The sequence below is a fragment of the Lactuca saligna genome, chromosome 9, assembly GCF_052625555.1.
Source record: "Lactuca saligna cultivar CGN05327 chromosome 9, ASM5262555v1, whole genome shotgun sequence".
Taxonomy (NCBI): domain Eukaryota; kingdom Viridiplantae; phylum Streptophyta; class Magnoliopsida; order Asterales; family Asteraceae; genus Lactuca; species Lactuca saligna.
Genome location: NC_136425.1, coordinates 79,381,018 through 79,400,501, shown reverse-complemented (window position 1 = coordinate 79,400,501; position 19,484 = coordinate 79,381,018). Strand labels below are relative to the sequence as shown.

General features: G+C 36.7%; 1 protein-coding gene across 2 annotated transcripts; it reads left to right on the top strand.

Moving 5' to 3' along the window:
- Positions 1 to 16,730: 16,730 nt before the first annotated feature.
- Positions 16,731 to 19,252, top strand: LOC145017431 (uncharacterized). 2 transcript variants are annotated; one of them, XM_078975463.1, is made up of 7 exons: positions 16,731 to 17,119; positions 17,408 to 17,575; positions 17,709 to 17,819; positions 17,907 to 17,941; positions 18,027 to 18,147; positions 18,224 to 18,576; positions 18,675 to 19,252. In XM_078975463.1, the coding sequence occupies exons 1-7, from the start codon at positions 16,999 to 17,001 to the stop codon at positions 19,098 to 19,100; spliced, it is 1,335 nt and encodes a 444-aa protein (XP_078831589.1). In that variant the 5' UTR covers positions 16,731 to 16,998; the 3' UTR covers positions 19,101 to 19,252. The 2 variants fall into 2 exon arrangements, with proteins under 2 accessions (XP_078831589.1, XP_078831588.1); XM_078975462.1 differs by having other exon boundaries at positions 18,218 to 18,576.
- Positions 19,253 to 19,484: the final 232 nt, after the last annotated feature.

Below are 19,484 nucleotides of genomic sequence, written 5' to 3'. Positions count from 1 at the left end.
ACTCTAATTCACTGTATACTCTAAAACTACTACTTATATAAAGTTATTTGGATAAAATGACACTAAATACTTATGAACTCACCAGCATTTGTAAAAATGCTGATACTCGCTTTCAAATAACTTGTATTCTCAGGTCAGGAATAGACAGGTACATCTCAGGCGCTTTTGGTGAAGACCGTTTAGTACCAAGCTGCATCTACATTATTACTTGTATTACTTTGAAGTTTCTATGTAATGTAAACCATGTAAAATTATTAATATTAATGAAATAGTTGTTGTACTTTGATTACTATACTACATATGTTGTGATACTTGACATGACGTCATCCACCCCAAAACGTTTCCGCCATTCCGGTTTTGGGGTGTGACACTTTGAACTGTCATCTTTACCACATTCTAGCTTGTAATAAGCTGACCTTTTTCCAAAGTATTGTCCTTTGTGTTAGCTATAATGTAGTCATTGTAATTAGATTAAGTCGATAATTTGGATCAGGTGACTCGGGGAATACTTGATCAAGTGACTCGAGTACATTCTGTTAGAATAAATTAAAAGTCTTTAATGTCTAACACATTCTGTTAGAATTATAGCTTTATTCTGTTAGAATATACCGAAAGTTATACTATTTTAAAGTTGATTATGTTTTTTTTTTTATTTAGGTTTTGAAGGGGCTACCATTGATGTGGAAAATGAAGAAAACATGGAGAACGAGAGTATTCTAGTAGAATGTTGTTATTTTTTAAGAATGTTATTCATTTTTGTTGATATTCTTTTAGAATATTTATAACTATATTAAAATGTATAAGATTTTTAGTCTGTAAGAATATACATGAATTTGTATTTAAGTTCGGATGTATAAGAATATATTAGAATGTTTTTTATTTTTCAACATCTGATTCAAGAATTTTGTTTTTCTTCAATAATATTTTATTAGAATAAAATTCTGAAAAAGCATCATTCTAACAAAAAATATTCTGACAGAATAAAATCGGTAAAAATTGAAAATGAATTAATTAAAAAAAATCAGAGTTTTTTTAAATTAGGAGAATTAATCATCCCTAAAAATCCGAAAATTTCCTTTTATAAATGTAGTTAATTGTCCAAAATACCCTTTTGCTAAAAAAATGTATGATTATATATGGTAGATGTTACCCCATTGTAATATCGTACACTCTCAAATCACGTCCATTGATTAATTTCATCCGTTGGTCCAGATCTGTGCATTCTGGCACACAATACTTAGTAAAAACAAAATAACCTAAGCCTATATATATATATATATATATATATATATATATATATATATATATATATATATATATATATATATATATATATGGTTATGATCTAATATATTGGAATTAGGATAGACAGTATGTTATGCTTCTATGATCCTTAGGGATTGGGGTGTTAGGGGCCTGCTAGGTTTGTATTTTAGTCATAAGAGATTGCTATGATTGATGATCAATGAGTTAGCTATGTTTGATGCCTATATATGCCAGTATATGTTAGTTTTGCGCACATGATTGTTACTCGTTGATTTGGGTTGAGGCGGTCCTGCTTTGTACTAAAGGCCAACATACCTTATGAGTGGTCCGGGAAGACTGTAGGCCCACGTGGTGGTCCAGTCATGCCGAAGGCTCGGTGAAGATTCAGTAGACTGTAGGCCCTGTAGGGCGGTCCAGTCAGGCCAATAGCCCAGTATGCATGTTGTTGATTTATGGTTATAGATTTGGTGTTCTAGTGTGGTATTGGTATTTTAGGGGTAGCTCACTAAGCCCTCAGGCTTACAATTTGCAGTTTATTGTTTCAGGTACTTCAGGAAGAGATCATGGCAAGGCAAAGGCGTAGTCGTACCGCTCCTCATCCTTATGATCTTATTTTGGGACACTCTGATGGATATTGATAGAAAATGTTTTGTAAACAATTACTCATTGGTTTTAAATTATGATTAAAAAGTTTTAAATTTTGGAGTAAAAACATTTATGGGTGTTACAAGTTGGTATCAGAGCCTTGGTTTGAGTGAATTGTAGGAGCACTTGTGTGAATCCAGTCTCAAAATCAAGGAGATTTTGCAAACATTTTACATAATAAGGGTGTAAATGGAATTACCTGAAAAATCAAGGTATTACAGCATGACTGCTCTTATGTCACACCCCGAAAACCGAAGGCAGAGACATTTCTGGGGTTGACTCCACGTTGAGTATCAAATCCAATACACATAGTAAGTAAAGTAAAACAACCATTACATTACTTAAGAAAAGTTTTACAGTTGTTTCAAAAGTAAAGTTTGTACAGTTGTGATACATAGCATATATATATGAACAAAATGAAACGGGTCTTCTGAGTACTCCGTCTTCAAGAAAAAAGGATCTTCCAGGTGTCGTTCTAATGCTGACCTGAGAACACAAGCGGTTTGAAAATCAGCATAACGCTGGTGAGCTCATAAGCGGTTTTTGTTTGTGAAAATGTTCAAGTTTCCTTTCTGTTTCTGAATTGTTATGCACACCAAGAAAATCCCATATTTTCTTAAATAGGTTTGTTATTGTTTGTCAACATGTAAAGTAGAATTGTACACTGAAAACATGTTTACTTTTATGAGAATGTATAGTTAGGTTATCTGAATTGACATACTGTTCTGGTTATGTACCAATGTATTCCAAGGAAAGTCCCATACTTTCCTGATTTGTATGTTATCAATTGTAAAAGATGTAAAGTAAGGTTATCTGATTTGTTATCCTTTCTGGTTATGTAATGTTTCCCCAGGAAAGTACCGTACTTTCCTGAATGTTGGTTACCCTATGTAAATGATGTATTCTTGTTAGACCTGGTTATGTACAAGGTTTCCTAGGAAAGTCCCATACTTTCCTAAAGGTTGGTTTCCAATGTGAAAAATGTATACTAGAGAACTGGTTATCTTGTGAATTGTATAAGGTTATTCATTATTACCATAAGTAAATCTCTGTTATCCTAATTGCGAGATCCATAACCATACAATGGACTAAACCTGTGGCAATAAGTAGTCTACACACTTATGACTTTCGTCACCCTTGAACCAATTTGGTTCGGCTGTAGCTAGCAGCCAGGTGTGGGGTAGTCAGCCCCGTATAGATCTATACACTCAAGTCACGCTCTCTAAATCCCAGAGATTCTGGTTACGGGTGTAGTCCTCCACTCGCGTATCTATGTGGAGTGTTCGCCGAGGACGTGTCTCCAATCATACAGGATTAAAAAATTTACTAGTAATAATATGATAGTCCTCCACTCGCGTATATATGTGGAGTGTTACCGAGGACAAAACAGTGTACAGGTTTTAGGTTCAAATGTCTAATGTCATGCTTTTAACTGATAAAAATGTGGAAAGCCATTTGTGAAATATATGTAAAACATAACACTTTAAAACCCATTTCACAAATATATGTTACGTGATCTGCATGTTCAAACGGTTATCAGTTGTAATAATCAGTGTTAAAAGCATATGAAATGTGAAACACACATTTGAAAACATGTTTTTTTAGTACAAGTAATCTCTTGTACTTTGCTTGTGTTTCCCCTGAAAATAGTGAAAACAGTGAAAAATGGTAGGGGTATGAACTCACCAGACTCGGAATTGTAACGGTTTCGGACACTAGATGTTGGTTCGGGGCTTGATTACTCGCAATGTTCCTATGTAAAATGTAATAATGTCCATATATATCTAATTAGATTTACAATCACTAATTATATGGAACATTACACTCCAACGAGGTTAAACACCTCAAAACGAGAGTTTGGAGTGACCCGGGTGACATCTACGGACGTGTATTGGCACTAGGGACTTGGGACTTGAGTTTACTCCCCAAGAGTAAACATTTAAGGGAGTTTACAGCCACAAAAAACACACATACATGAGTTTACGGCCGTAAACTCATGTTGGTGTGATTTTGAGTGTTAAATGGCTTGTTTGGACATGGGATTTGTTGGAATGACTTACTAAAATGCCTTGGAATGGTTTGAATGAATTAATACCACTTAAAAGGGAGTTCACGGCTGTAAACTTGGAGTTTACGGCCGTAAACTCTCCTAGGGTCAAGAAAAATTGATTTGAGGCACAAGGAGCAATCACATGTGATTCTAGAAATTTATCCAATCCTTTGGGGTGAATTAGGGACATCATTTGACATAGATTTATGAGTTTACGGCCAAAGGGTATGTGCCTAGGCCGTAAACTCTTATGTGTGGCATTTTGATATGTTACAAACCCGCAAACTATTTTTAGATGGATCTAGGATTTACCACAAGGCTATTGGTTAAGTTACAAGGCATTTTGACATGTTTTAAGGAGTTAAATCCCCATGTTTGAGGAGTTTACGGCCCAAGAACAAGCCTTGGCCGTAAACTCTCTTTTGTCCCTCAAAATTCATGTTTTAAATGTTTCAAGTCCCGATTTGCAAACCTTAAAGTCGTATCTAAGTCCCAACAATGATTTGGAAGGGTTAATTGGCTTAAAAACCCCATTTTTAAGTGTTTACGGCCCAAGCTTGATCCTTGGCCGTAAACACATGTTCTAGGTCCTAAAACTCAATTTAAACATCAATTTGAAGGCTAAAGAGGTTAGATAACAAGTTAGGGATGTTACCTCTTTGATTTGGAGCCTTAAATCTTTGTTTTTGGACCTTTAATTATGGATGAGGAGAGAGGTTGGAAGTGTTTATGGAAGAATGGCCAAAAGATTCAAATGAAGGCTTAGAACACATTATATAGTGTCTAAGTTTTGGACACGGTGGAATTCTACCCGATACCGGCGTTAGGCGAGGCTTTTGGTCGTACCCGATTGGGTTGCCGTAACCCGATACGGTAAATTCTAGAAATATTCCGATCACTAATACGGGGCGTTAAAATGATTTCTAAATGTATTAAGACACCCATTAAGTCATTTTAGATATGTACAAGTTAATGACTTAATTAAACAGGAAAAATCGGAATCGAATTTGGAAACGACGATTGGTTGCTTGAATTAAACTACGAAAGAGTTACAAGAAGTGGTACGGAAATTTCGGGTTGTTACATTATCCCCCCGTTAAAGGGAATTTCATCCCGAAATTCAAAGTTTAAAACACAAGACAAGATACAAATCATGGATCTGGAAAGAGTTGTGGATACTTCTGTTTCATTGAGTCTTCCCGCTCCCAAGTGAATTCCGGTCCCCGCTTGGCATTCCAGCGAACCTTCACTAACGGGATGCGACTTTTCTTTGTACGTTTGACTTCTCGATCCATGATTTCAATCGGTTCCTCCACAAAGTTGAGGTTTTCATTGATCTCGATCTCGTCTATGGGAATTGTTAGGGTTTCATCGGATAGGCACTTTTTGAGATTTGAAACATGGAAGACAGGATGAATGTTACTGAGTTCGTGAGGTAAACGAAGTTTATAAGCAACCGGACCGATCCTGGAGAGCATCTCGAAGGGTCCAATGTACCTCAGATTAAGTTTCCCACGCTTACCAAAACGTACAGTGCCTTTCCAAGGCGAGACTTTCAACAGGACACGGTCTCCAACCTGGAATTCTAGGGGTTTCCGATGGTTATCAGCATAACTCTTTTGACGATCTCGTGAAGCTTTCAATCGGTTACGGATTTGAATGATCTTTTCGGTGGTTTCACGGATGATTTCAGGACCAGTGAGAGCACTATCGGGGACTCGACTCCTGGTTAACTGTGTATCCCCCACCTCGGCCCAGCACAGAGGGGATCTGCACTTACGACCGTATAGGGCTTCAAACGGAGCAGCCCTAATGCTGGTGTGGTAACTGTTGTTGTATGAGAATTCGATCACGGATAGATGTGTGTCCCACGAATTTCCAAAGTCAATGACACATGCCCTAAGCATGTCCTCCAGGGTTTGGATTGTTCTCTCACTCTATCCATCGGTTTGAGGATGATATGCCATGCTCATATCTAGTTTGGTTCCAAGGGCTTTCTAAAGGGACTGCCAGAATCTGGAGGTAAACCTGCTATCTCGATCAGAGATAATAGATACAGGTACACCGTGTAGACGTACTACCTCCTGGATGTAGATTCGTGCGAGTCTTTCCATCTTGTATGATTCTTTGATCGGAATGAAGTGAGCGGATTTTGTCAAACGATCAATAATTACCCAAATGGTATCGTACCCACTAGAACACTTGGGCAGTTTGGTGATGAAATCCATGGTAAACATCTCCCATTTCCATTTGGGAATCTCGGGTTGTTGGAGCAGACCCGAGGGTTTCTGGTGCTCAACTTTGACTTTGGCGCAAGTCAGACACTTGCCCACGAACGTAGCTATCTCAGCTTTCATGTTTGGCCACCAATATTGTTTCTTGAGATCTAGGTACATCTTGTCCGAACCTGGGTGAATGGAGTATTTGGTTTTGTGTGCCTCTTCCATGACAATCTCCCTGAATCCTCCGGACTTTGGAATCCAGATCCGATCCATGAAACAATAGACTCCGTCACCTCTGATCTCAAGTTTCTTTTCTATTCCTCTCAAGGTTTCGATCAACACGTTCTCAGGTTTGAGTGCTTCTAACTGGGCTTCTCGGATTTGTATGGGTAAGTTGGAATGGATAGTCATCGTCTGGTTCTTCACTTTGTGGCCTGCACTTTCCTTTCGGCTAAGGGCATCTGCTACCACATGGGCCTTGCCGGGGTGGTAACGGATTTCACACTCATAATCACTGAGTAGTTCTACCCATCGTCGTTGCCTCATGTTCAAGTCTTTCTGATCAAAGATGTGATGTAGGCTCTTGTGATCGGTGAAGATCGTGCACTTGGTTCCGTAGAGATAATGTCTCCAAATCTTCAATGCAAAGACTACGGCTCCTAGTTCCAATTCATGTGTGGTATAGTTGACCTCGTGTGCTTTCAGCTGTCTTGAGGCATAAGCAATCACTTTTCCTCTTTGCATAAGCACACAGCCTAAGCCTTGATTAGACGCATCGCAGTAGACAACGAAGTCCTCTGTCCCTTCGGGTAGGGATAGAACAGGTGCGCTCCATAAGGCTCTCTTCAACGTTTGGAATGCAGTTTCTTGTTTATCACTCCAACAAAAGGGTACACCTTTCTGTGTTAGAGTGGTTAAGGGTTTGGCGATTTTGGAAAAATTTTGAATGAATCTCCGATAATAGCCGGCGAGACCCAAGAATTGACGAATTTCTGTGGGTGTCTTCGGTGCCGACCAATTCTCTATCGCTTTAATCTTGGAAGGATCCATGTGAATTCCCTCCTCGCTTACCACGTGACCGAGGAAAGTTACCTTCCGTATCCAGAATTCACACTTGGAGAATTTCGCGTATAGATTTTCGAATCTAAGGGTCTCCAACACTAACCTCAAGTGTTGCTTGTGGTCTTCTTCGCTTCGGGAGTAGACGAGGATGTTGTCGGTGAACACGATGACGAACTTGTCTAAGAAGGGACGGCACACCCGGTTCATCAGATCCATGAACACAGCCGGTGCATTGGTTAGACCGAAGGGCATCACTACAAACTCGTAGTGTCCATACCGAGTCCTGAAAGCTGTTTTGGAAACATCATTCTCCTGAACTCGTAATCAATGGTTCCCTGACTGAAGATCTATCTTTGAGAAGTAGTTGGCTCCTTGGAGTTGATTGAAGAGGTCGTCTATTCGCGAAAGAGGATAACGGTTCCTAACGGTTAACTTGTTCAGCTCATGGTAGTCGATACACATTCGAAAGGATCCATCTTTCTTCTTGACAAATAGTACCGGAGCTCCCCAGGGTGAGGAACTCGGTCTAATGAATCCTTTACTGAGCAACTCATTGAGTTGACTGGATAACTCCTGCATTTCTGCTGGAGCTAAGCGATACGGAGACTTCGCTACGGGAGTAGCTCCAGGAATTAGGTCAATACGGAATTCGACCTGACGCTCGGGAGGAATTCCTGGAAGCTCTTCGGGAAAAACATCAGGAAAGTTACAATCTTCGGGGATGCTCGTGAGGTCCTTAACTTCCTGTTTCTCGTTGATAACATGGGCTAAGAATGCAATGCATTCCTTTCGTAGGAGCTTTCGAGCTTTGATGTAGGAAATGATATGAAGATTGGAACTGGGTTTATCGCCATAGATTACGAGAGTTTGATCCGAGGGAAGGTGGAGACGGATGGATTTTTCGTAACAAAGGATATCAGCATGATTAGGACTCAGCCAATCCATGCCAATGATAACATCAAAGCTCTTAATGAAAACTGGAATGAGATCTATAGGAAATGAGTGATCATTTAGGGTAAGTGTACAACCTATGAATACATCGTTAGCGCTTTCTTTCTCACCATTAGCCATCTCGACGGTAAACGTTTCAGTTAGTGGTTGAGGATTATGTTTTAGGTTATGTTTGAATGCATGACTAACAAAACTCCTTTCAGCACCCGAATCGAAAAGAATACTAGCATATGAGTTGTCGAGAAGGAACGTACCCGAAGCAACAGTGGGATCGGCGACTGCTTCCTCCCGTCCCATGGTTAAAACCCTTCCGGTGTTATCAGCAGTTGACTTCTTGGGACAGTTCCTTTTAAAGTGCCCAACCTCTCCACAGTTGTAGCAAGCTTGACTAACGCCTGCTCCAGATGATTAGTTGGCCGATTGGGTTGGAGTTTTGTAGAATCGAACTGTGTGCCCTTTCTTACCACAGTTGGTACAGGATAGTTCTCGGAAGGGACCAGGATTGTGATGGTATTTGCATTTTTCACACAGAGGAAGATTACCAGCATATCTACTGGTAGGAGTTGGGGCTGTGGATCCCACAACAGAAGCAACAGCAACGGGGGTAGTAGCAGCATGAACTGCTACAGTCTGCTGTTTCTTGGAAGATCCTTGGGAAGATTGACCCTTCTTCTTCTTCCAGAATTTTCTCTTTTCACCACTCCTTTGAGTCGGCTTAGAAGTGGTAGTGATTTCCTTAACATCATCGCTGTGATCAATCAGAGTTTGAGCTAAAGTCTTGGCACTATCATAGGTATCCAGACGGGCAACCAAAACATGACTCTTTATCGGTTGGGATAACCCCCAAATGAACCTTTCGATCTTTTTGTTTTCAGGAGTGACTAATCCCGGATAGAGAAGTGCGAGATCATCGAATCGGGAAGTGTATGCAGCAATGTCGGAACCTTTCATCTTCAGGTTCCAGAGCTCGTGCTCTAGTTTCTGCATTTCACCATGGGGATAGTACTCGGCTATGAGGAGCTCTTTCATGGCTTCCCAGCCCATGCCATTGGCTACGGGTAGGGTCAGAGATTTGACTCGGCCATTCCACCAAGTCAAGGCTTTATCAACGAAGGTACAGGCTGCGAATTTGACTTTATTGGACTCTGCACAGGCACAAATTTCGAAGATGGATTCGATTTTCTCGAACCATCGGGACAAAGAAATGACGCCTCCAGCGCCATTGAAGGATGTTGGTTTTGCGTTCATGAAATCCTTATAGGAACCCCTTTTTTGGTGTCCCTGGCTAACTTCGGGGTTTTGGGATTGGGGACCACTTCCTGAACCACCAGGGTTCATTTGTGACATGGTTGCCACCATTGCAGCAGTCAGGACTGTCTGGAGCGATGCAAAGTCAAATTGGGGAGGAGGTGGTGGCGAAGAAGGATTGTTGTTGTTCTTTGAGATGGGTCTCTTTCTGGGAGGCATCTTGATCTAATAATATCAAAAAAGAGAGAGGATGGTAAGTCCTCTACATTGAATCGGTAGTTATGGCAGTTATATGTTCCGAATAAGCGATAAAGCAGGAAAGAGTTATCAAAACAGATAATTTATCGCTAAGAATGATCACAGAACACCTCTCGAATGAGGATTTCTACAGAAGATTGGCTCGAGAAATACTCCCATAGTATTTCATGAATTGATTACGACAATGGTTCGATGTTTGGGATATTATGGTGAGTTTTAGGCATGTCGCACACCACAGTCACTACCAAGCACATGTTGGCCATGTCTCGAATGAATATAGTTGGCCATGTTATATTGACCCTAGACACGAATACATAACTGCCCAGGTTTAACCGTAGCACACAACACCCAATTACTTATGTTTTGTTCTACTTGTGGTTACGGATCGCGACGATTGGGTATACTTTTATACTTTTGAAAATACTTGTAGTTTGAAGATACTTTTAATTCATAGCACTTAGGCCCTTTAGTGTTTATAGTTTTATACCATGTAAGGTTTGGTATACTTTATTCACTATAAACAAGGGCTCTGATACCAATCTGTCACACCCCGAAAACCGAAGGCGGAGACATTTCTGGGGTTGACTCCACGTTGAGTATCAAATCCAATGCACATAGTAAGTAAAGTAAAACAACCATTACATTACATAAGAAAAGTTTTACAGTTGTTTCAAAAGTAAAGTTTGTACAATTGTGATACATAGCATATATATATATATATATATATATATATATATATATATATATATATATATATATATATATATATATATATATATATATATATATGAACAAAATGAAACGGGTCTTCTGAGTACTCCGTCTTCAAGAAAAAAGGATCTTCCAGTACCTGTTCTAATGCTGACCTGAGAACACAAGCGGTTTGAAAATCAGCATAACGCTGGTGAGCTCATAAGCGGTTTTTGTTTGTGAAAATGTTCAAGTTTCCTTTCTGTTTCTGAATTGTTATGCACACCAAGAAAATCCCATATTTTCTTAAATAGGTTTGTTATTGTTTGTCAACATGTAAAGTAGAATTGTACACTGAAAACATGTTTACTTTTATGAGAATGTATAGTTAGGTTACCTGAATTGACATACTGTTTTGGTTATGTTCCAATGTATTCCCAGGAAAGTCCCATACTTTCCTGATTTGTATGTTATCAATTGTAAAAGATGTAAAGTAAGGTTATCTGATTTGTTACCCTTTCTGGTTATGTAATGTTTTCCCCAGGAAAGTCCCGTACTTTCTTGAATGTTGGTTACCATATGTAAATGATGTATTCTTGTTAGACCTGGTTATGTACAAGGTTTCCCAGGAAAGTCCCATACTTTCCTAAAGGGTGGTTTCCAATGTGAAAAATGTATACTAGAGAATTGGTTATCTTGTGAATTGTATAAGGTTATTCATTATTACCATAAGTAAATCTCTGTTATCCTAATTGCGAGTTCCATAACCATACAATGGACTAAACCTGTGGCAATAAGTAGTCCACACACTTATGACTTTCGTCACCCTTGAACCAATTTGGTTCGGCTGTAGCTAGCAGCCAGGTGTGGGGTAGTCAGCCCCGTATAGATCTATACACTCAAGTCACGCTCTCTAAATCCCAGAGATTCTGGTTACGGGTGTAGTCCTCCACTCGCGTATCTATGTGGAGTGTTCGCCGAGGACGTGTCTCCAATCATACAGGATTAAAAAATTTACTAGTAATAATATGATAGTCCTCCACTCACGTATATATGTGGAGTGTTACCGAGGACAAAACAGTGTGCATGTATTAGGTTCAAATGTCTAATGTCATGCTTTTAACTGATAAAAATGTGGAAAGCCATTTGTGAAATATATGTAAAACATAACAGTTTAAAACCCATTTCACAAATATATTTTACGTGATCTGCATGTTCAAACGGTTATCAGTTGTAGTAATCAGTGTTAAAAGCATATGAAATGTGAAACACACATTTGAAAACATGTTTTTAGTACAAGTAATCTCTTATACTTTGCTTGTGTTCCCCCCCTGAAAATAGTGAAAACAGTGAAAAAGGGTAGGGGTATGAACTCACCAGACTTGGAATTGTAACGGTTTCGGACACTAGATGTTGGTTCGGGGCTTGATTACTCGCAATGTTCCTATGTAAAATGTAATAATGTCCATATATATCTAATTAGATTTACAATCACTAATTATATGGAACATTACACTCCAACGAGGTTAAACACCTCAAAACGAGAGTTTGGAGTGACCCGGGTGACATCTACGGACGTGTATTGGCACTAGGGACTTGGGACTTGAGTTTACTCCCCAAGAGTAAACATTTAAGGGAGTTTACAGCCACAAAACACACACATACATGAGTTTACGGCCGTAAACTCATGTTGGTGTGATTTTGAGTGTTAAATGGCTTGTTTGGACATGGGATTTGTTGGAATGACTTACTAAAATGCCTTGGAATGGTTTGAATGAATTAATACCACTTAAAAGGGAGTTCACGGCTGTAAACTTAGAGTTTACGGCCGTAAACTCTCCTAGGGTCAAGAAAAATTGATTTGAGGCACAAGGAGCAATCACATGTGATTCTAGAAATTTATCCAATCCTTTGGGGTGAATTAGGGACATCATTTGACATAGATTTATGAGTTTACGGCCAAAGGGTATGTGCCTAGGCCGTAAACTCTTATGTGTGGCATTTTGATATGTTACAAACCCGCAAACTATTTTTAGATGGATCTAGGATTTACCACAAGGCTATTGGTTAAGTTACAAGGCATTTTGACATGTTTTAAGGAGTTCAATCCCCATGTTTGAGGAGTTTACGGCCCAAGAACAAGCCTTGGCCGTAAACTCTCTTTTGTCCCTCAAAATTCATGTTTTAAATGTTTCAAGTCCCGATTTGCAAACCTTAAAGTCGTATCTAAGTCCCAACAATGATTTGGAAGGGTTAATTGGCTTAAAAACCCCATTTTTAAGTGTTTACGGCCCAAGCTTGATCCTTGGCCATAAACACATGTTCTAGGTCCTAAAACTCAATTTAAGCATCAATTTGAAGGCTAAAGAGGTTAGATAACAAGTTAGGGATGTTACCTCTTTGATTTGGAGCCTTAAATCTTTGTTTTTGGACCTTTGATTATGGATGAGGAGAGAGATTGGAAGTGTTTATGGAAGAATGGCCAAAAGATTCAAATGAAGGCTTAGAACACATTATATAGTGTCTAAGTTTTGGACACGGTGGAATTCTACCCGATACCGGCGTTAGGCGAGGCTTTTGGTCGTACCCGATTGGGTTGCTGTAACCCGATACGGTAAATTCTAGAAATATTTCGATCACTAATACGGGGCGTTAAAATGATTTCTAAATGTATTAAGACACCCATTAAGTCATTTTAGATACGTACAAGTTAATGACTTAATTAAACAGGAAAAATCGGAATCGAATTTGGAAACGACGATTGGTTGCTTGAATTGAACTACGAAAGAGTTACAAGAAGTGGTACGGAAATTTCGGGTTGTTACATCTTAATACAACAAAAAAATCAAATATACAATGACAAGTCGAGACATATTAGGTGCAGACATGTTATAATAAGAGACTTGCTGAAAAATGTAATTATTTCCATTAATTAGATAAAGTTAAAGGAAAATATAGTTGACACGTTGACAAAAGGCCTTAGTAATGAGCAAGTTTTCTTCACATCTAGGGGAATAGGCTTAAAGCCAACACAATGAGTCACCACCCAATCTAAACCTAACCTAGCAACATTGGAGATCCCATGTCCTAGGTTCAATAGGACAACTAGTTAAGAAAGACTCAAAAAAAGCACTAATATAAATGTATGCTCACTCCTATGATATTTATTTTGTACTTTTCGTTGACGATATAGGGATGAATCTTTATTCTTAATAATGATGATAGCCTTTTTACTGGAAAAGTACAGTTTGTTACATATTAGCATCACCTATGTGAGATGGATGTGATGTCGCATCTTTGGGAGTTGATATGGTTAAGCTCTTCAAGAAGTATCATGAAGAAAGGATAATTCACAACTGAAATGACACAATGGTAATAAATAGTACATGTTTAGATCTGATGTGTGTGATGCGTCTTGTCTTTCATTCTACTATACAAAGTGGTTAGTTCAAGAATCTAGATCATTACCCACAAAGCAGATGCAAGTAGTAATCAGTATGAAATGTTCAAGTTTTACACCACCTTTTAGATGCATGTCATATGTTACTTCCTTGATTTGAATATTAAAGTTTTCTTATTTTCTATTCAAATGTGGGATATGGAGTTTGAATAAAAAATATGGGGTATTATTGGAACTTTCCTTTAGGAAAAAAAAGTCTTGTCTCACATATAAGAAACTAAGAAACTTTAATAGCTTTATAAGTATTTGTCTCTACATATTCTTAGATTGGTAAAGTAAGATAAAAAGACATTTAGGCTCGAATTATGGTATTGGACTATTAATTTAGTCTTGGAGTAGGCTTGTCATTAAAGATAATTAATGGTCAAAAGATTTGCCTTAAGCCTTAGGGCTCTTGCTCCTGTTGACTAATTGATTTATTCTTTATTAACAAAATTTTGAAATTGATTTATTAATTATAAAAATCTGTTAATTGATTAATTAACCGACTGGTGTTAATTAGCAGTTAATTTTGATTTTGAACATGTATGATGGCCAACGGTTTTAACTGTTATTTGACATCCTATATGTAGATGATCAATTGATAAATTGACGGTTTATAATACTACACAAAAACACCACTCTCTTTCTCTCTTGTTTTTTTGGGGAAATAAATGAAGCATGGTAAATTTTGACAGAATCAATATCCGATCTTGATTAGATTGTTGTATCATTTGGATAGATCCATACTGGAGAAATTTTTGTCTTAGGACATTGCTTGCGGGCCTCAGTCTCATCTCTAAAATTTCGAGTTTGTATTTTGTTGTGTATATAACATTCAAGTATGTGTTTCTTGTGAATTAATTCTTGTATTTACATTTAATTTCAATTTTGTTTGTTTGTTATATATATATATATATATATATATATATATATATATATATATATATATATATATATATATATATAGTTATATATATATATATAGTTATATATATATATATATATTATTTTGAAAACCCAAAATCCTCCTTAATAAATGAAGGTTTTTTTTTGCCATATATCCTCTTCTCCTTCATTTAGACACATGGCATTTTCTAGAATTTTTAAATTTTCTATTTTCCACTTGTCATTTTATTGTAATTTTCATTTTATTAAATTAAAATTCCACATTTAATATATAAGGTAATTAAATTAAAATTCCACATTTAATATATAAGGTAATTAAATTAAAATTCCACATTTAATATATAAGTAATATATATGCAAGGTATTTATTAGAAATGATTTATATATGTAATGGATTCAATGTATTAAAGTCTAATTAATTTTAATAATTTAAATTTATTCTCATTTTTCTTATAAATTCAAACTTCTCAAATTGTTAAAAATTTTTTTTTTTTTTTTTTAAATAAACCTATGTAATACATGGGTCTCACACCTAGTTAATAACAGAACAAGAAGAAGTAGACTTGTAAAAAGGGTTCAACCTTCGTGCTGGAATATCAGATACATACATCCCACACATACAAACATACAAGGTCAAGATGAATTTTGGCTGATTTTAATTTGAAGGTTCAAAATTGGATGAAGATTTTTGAATGGTTATGTTTCGATTTGATCGTCTTCATTTATGTTTGGAATCGTTAAATTTCACTATTAATTGGAAAATGAGTTGTATAGCTTCAAATATGGGTTAATTGGGTTTAATAATTTGTTTGTGTTCATTTGTTAAACGACTTAGTATTGGTGGTAATGGGGGACTGTAGTGGTGTTGGACAATGGTGATAGAAGGTAACCAAAAGAGAGTGGTAGAGGGTAAGCGGAAGAAACAGTGGTGCGTTGGGATGGGCGAGACCCTTTATGGAAGTAGTCTTGGTTGCAGTGACGGTGGAGGTTTGGTGGTGACAAAGATCCGGTGGCAGCGTCATTGACCCGTGGTTGTGGTTTCTTAAAGACGAGCATTATAAGAGAAAGTGCGGGGGGTGGGGTGGGATGGGTAGGGGTAGTATTTGTTTTTTTTACTTGTTATAGTAAAAAAAATTAGAAATATAAATTAAAAGACTAAATAAATAAAAATTTATAAAACAAATGAACAATCACGGTAGAAATTGAAATCATAAAAACTTTCCTTAAAATTAAAAAAAATTAAAAAAACTAAATGTTTGATTTTATAAAATAAAATCGCGATCCTGATCGTAGGATCGTACGATCCTACGATCCTAGGTATGAAAAACGATCCGGATCGTATTTGGGGTAGGATCGCAGGTAAGATCGTAAGATTGTAGGTAGGATCGTAGGATCGAGATCCGATCCGATCCTACCTTCCTTTGATTTTCTTTTTTTTTTTTTTTTTTTTTTTTGCAAATGAATTTTTTTTTTTACCATTTTATGCCTTTTATCCTTTATCAATCTACCATTTATCATTTTTTATTGTGATTTATGACTAATATTTTGAAGTTTTTATAACTTTTGAATGAAAAACTAAATGTTTGAAATAGTTTTCATGATTAAATATTATAAATTAAAATTATATTCTATTTTGTGGGATCTTAGGATCTCGATCCTGATCTTACGATCTCGATCTTGTAAACCCAAAATCGATCTAGGTAGGATCCCGATTTTGACATCCTTGATTAAAACCATTTATAATTTTTTTTTTCTTAAGAGAATTAAAATTTTCCCGCCTGTTTAGAATGCGCCGCCTTTTTAACACAGGAGCGTCTGCTAAATATATCACCTGTATCTGAGACAAATTATCCTATTCTCGCCCTCGGATATCATTGGTCCGCGAAAATAATACAGCTATCATCTGACAGATGGCGCAATCAGGATGCAGCTAAATTATAATACCCCACACTTAATCACACCTGATTTTTCCCATCACCTGCGTCACAGCCCATTGCTCTCAAGTTTGTCCAAAATTCGGTCATACATTTCCAAATCCTTGGCCATAAATAGAAATTTGTAGTAATAAATTCGCATTAATTCTGATTTTATTTTGAATAATTGACGATTCTTTCATTGATTGCATTTTGAATCCAATAATTTGAATTCATCTCTTCTTCATCTTGGATTTCAAGCTTATGTTCTTGTTCTTCTTCACCTCAGTCTAGATTTTTGTATGCATATAGAAATTCAGTCGAATTGAGTAATTTAGGGCAAGAATGACGTGCGAGATGAATCGTGTTGGAGACGATGAACTACAACTCATAGATTTTTCGGAGGAAGATGATTACTTAATCGCGTTTCCTTTTCGCGATTCTCTCGAAGATCTCCGACTTTCAGGTGCAAATTATGTTCCCTTTGATCATCATTCACATGTCTGTGTACGCTCTTTGTTTTTCACACATTTTGTTAATTTTCTTCTCCGTCAGTTTCCTTTTTTTCTCATGAAATTCAATTCGATTTCAATATTATCTCATGTTATCGAGTTGAACAACAACCAAAAAAAAAAAAAAAGGAGATTCATTGACAGTTTGACAGTATAGAAAAAGAGTTGATTCACCTTTTTGAATGATCGCGTTTACTTTCTAGTGATTTGCTTAAAGTTTTATGAACAAACTTGTTTTGCAGTAACATACGACAATCTGAATGAGTGTGATCGTATCAAGGTGTTTGAAAGTATTAATTCGCAAGTAGTAGAGCGGATTGATGAAGCACAGTTTGAATCCATGGAGCCAAGAAGACCAAGTTTCTTGCGTAAAAGCTTAGCTTGGGACAATGCCTTCTTCACTAGTGCAGGTAATTCTTGATGCCTGTTCGAGTCTTTTTCCAATAGGGATTTCTGTTTTCACATCTGTTCTCCAAGAAATGGAGAAAATGTTATTACTTTTAATTATTGTCTTCACTAGTGCATGATTCTTGATATATGCAGGTGTGTTGAACCTCGAAGAGCTGTTTATGATAAATAAAGGCTTCAAAAAACCTGAATCCAATCACCAAACTCCTCGTAATAAACTTACTCTTAAGAATCAAACATCATCTGGTATTAATCAATCACCACTTCTATTTAATCATCATCTACTCCACATTCTTTATAAAAACCGAGGTTTTAAATATGTCTCCTTTTCAGCCTCCAAGAAATCAAATATCTGCTCTCAAAACAAGGTGTGTGTATATTCACCAGTTCTCATTTTTCCATTTTTCAAACCCAAATAATTTTTTAAAAAAAATATCGATCTTCAAATTTTAGGTCAAACCAGTATCTGGAGCTTCAAAACTGGTCTCATCTAAACATACTAACAAAGCATCTGTTGAAGAATCAGAATCATATAGCATGAAAACAAAGCATAAATCCAGAAAAGCAGGATTAGGTATGTTTTTTTTTTTAATGTCTAAGTATTTGTTTTTTTTTTTTTTTCCAATTAGTTTTATTTTATGAAGGGACAGATTTAAATGTTTCCAAGAGGTCTCGATGGGGAGACTTATCTGGTCTTCCTAAATCAACTCCTTTTACTTCTCAAAAGGATTTAAAAGCTGATTCCTCATATGAATCATCTTCTAGTGCTTCTTCATCTTCTAAATCCAGTAGAAAGGAAATCAATCACAAAAACACAAAACCAACTTCATCCACGTCCCCTTGTAGCTCCATTGAAGGATGGTTATCTTCATCTTCTTCTAAAACACCTGAATACGCAACAACATCATCAATGGAAAGTCTCCTTCTTTCTAGTGGGCCTAAAAGAAAGATCAAATCTTCAGGTCTTCGAATGCCATCACCAAAGATTGGATTCTTTGATGAGGTATATCATTATTCTTTTCATTCTTGCTTCTTGTTTCTTTGTTAGCTTTTGAGGGATATTTTTCATGGAGGGTATTAACGTCTTTTTACCTATTTCAGGGACAACCCTTTAAAGGAAGTATGCAGGAGAAAGAGAGTCCTTTACAATTACATAACAGAAACAGGCTAAACAAAAACAAATTCCAGTTATCTAATCTTTCTCCTTCTGTTACCCCTGAGAATTGTTCAAAAGTTAGAAAAGCTTTCAATGATGGAAGAAAAAGTGGTGTGAGTTTTAGCAAGTTGAAGGTGGATGTGAATATACAAAAGGAAATATCAAACAAGCAGAAAGATGAAGCTATGATAGACATGAAAGAAAAGCAAGATGAGAGTGATCAGAAAGAGAATGTGTTTAGTTTTGAAGATCAAGTCAATGGTTTAACCAAATGCTTAGAGGTCATTGATCTAGATAGGGATGTGGGTCCAGAGGTCAAAGGTCAACTCTCAAGAACTCCATTGGCTGAAAAAATTTATGGTAAGCAATAGAATTGCATTATAATTTTGTTTCTTTTTACATCAACTATCTTATAGTTTTATATTTCATCTTTTTTTTTTTAATCTTTGATTGTTAAGAGCAAATAAGTCCATCCTTTTGCATAGTTTTATGGAATGAAAATTTATTTGTGTTGGTTGTCTCATATCTTTGGTTACTTGGAATTTTTTTCGTGCAAGATTTGTTATATTTGATGTATGATATATTTTAAGTGACAAATTGCTTGGAATAGCAACATGATTTTTTTTTTATCAATAATAACGATGTACTTACATTTTGCTACCAATAAGAGCATTGATATTATGATTCATGCAAAAAATGAAATCAATTCGGTGAAATTGGCAAGAGCATCAATTGAAAATTTAGGGTTTCAACTC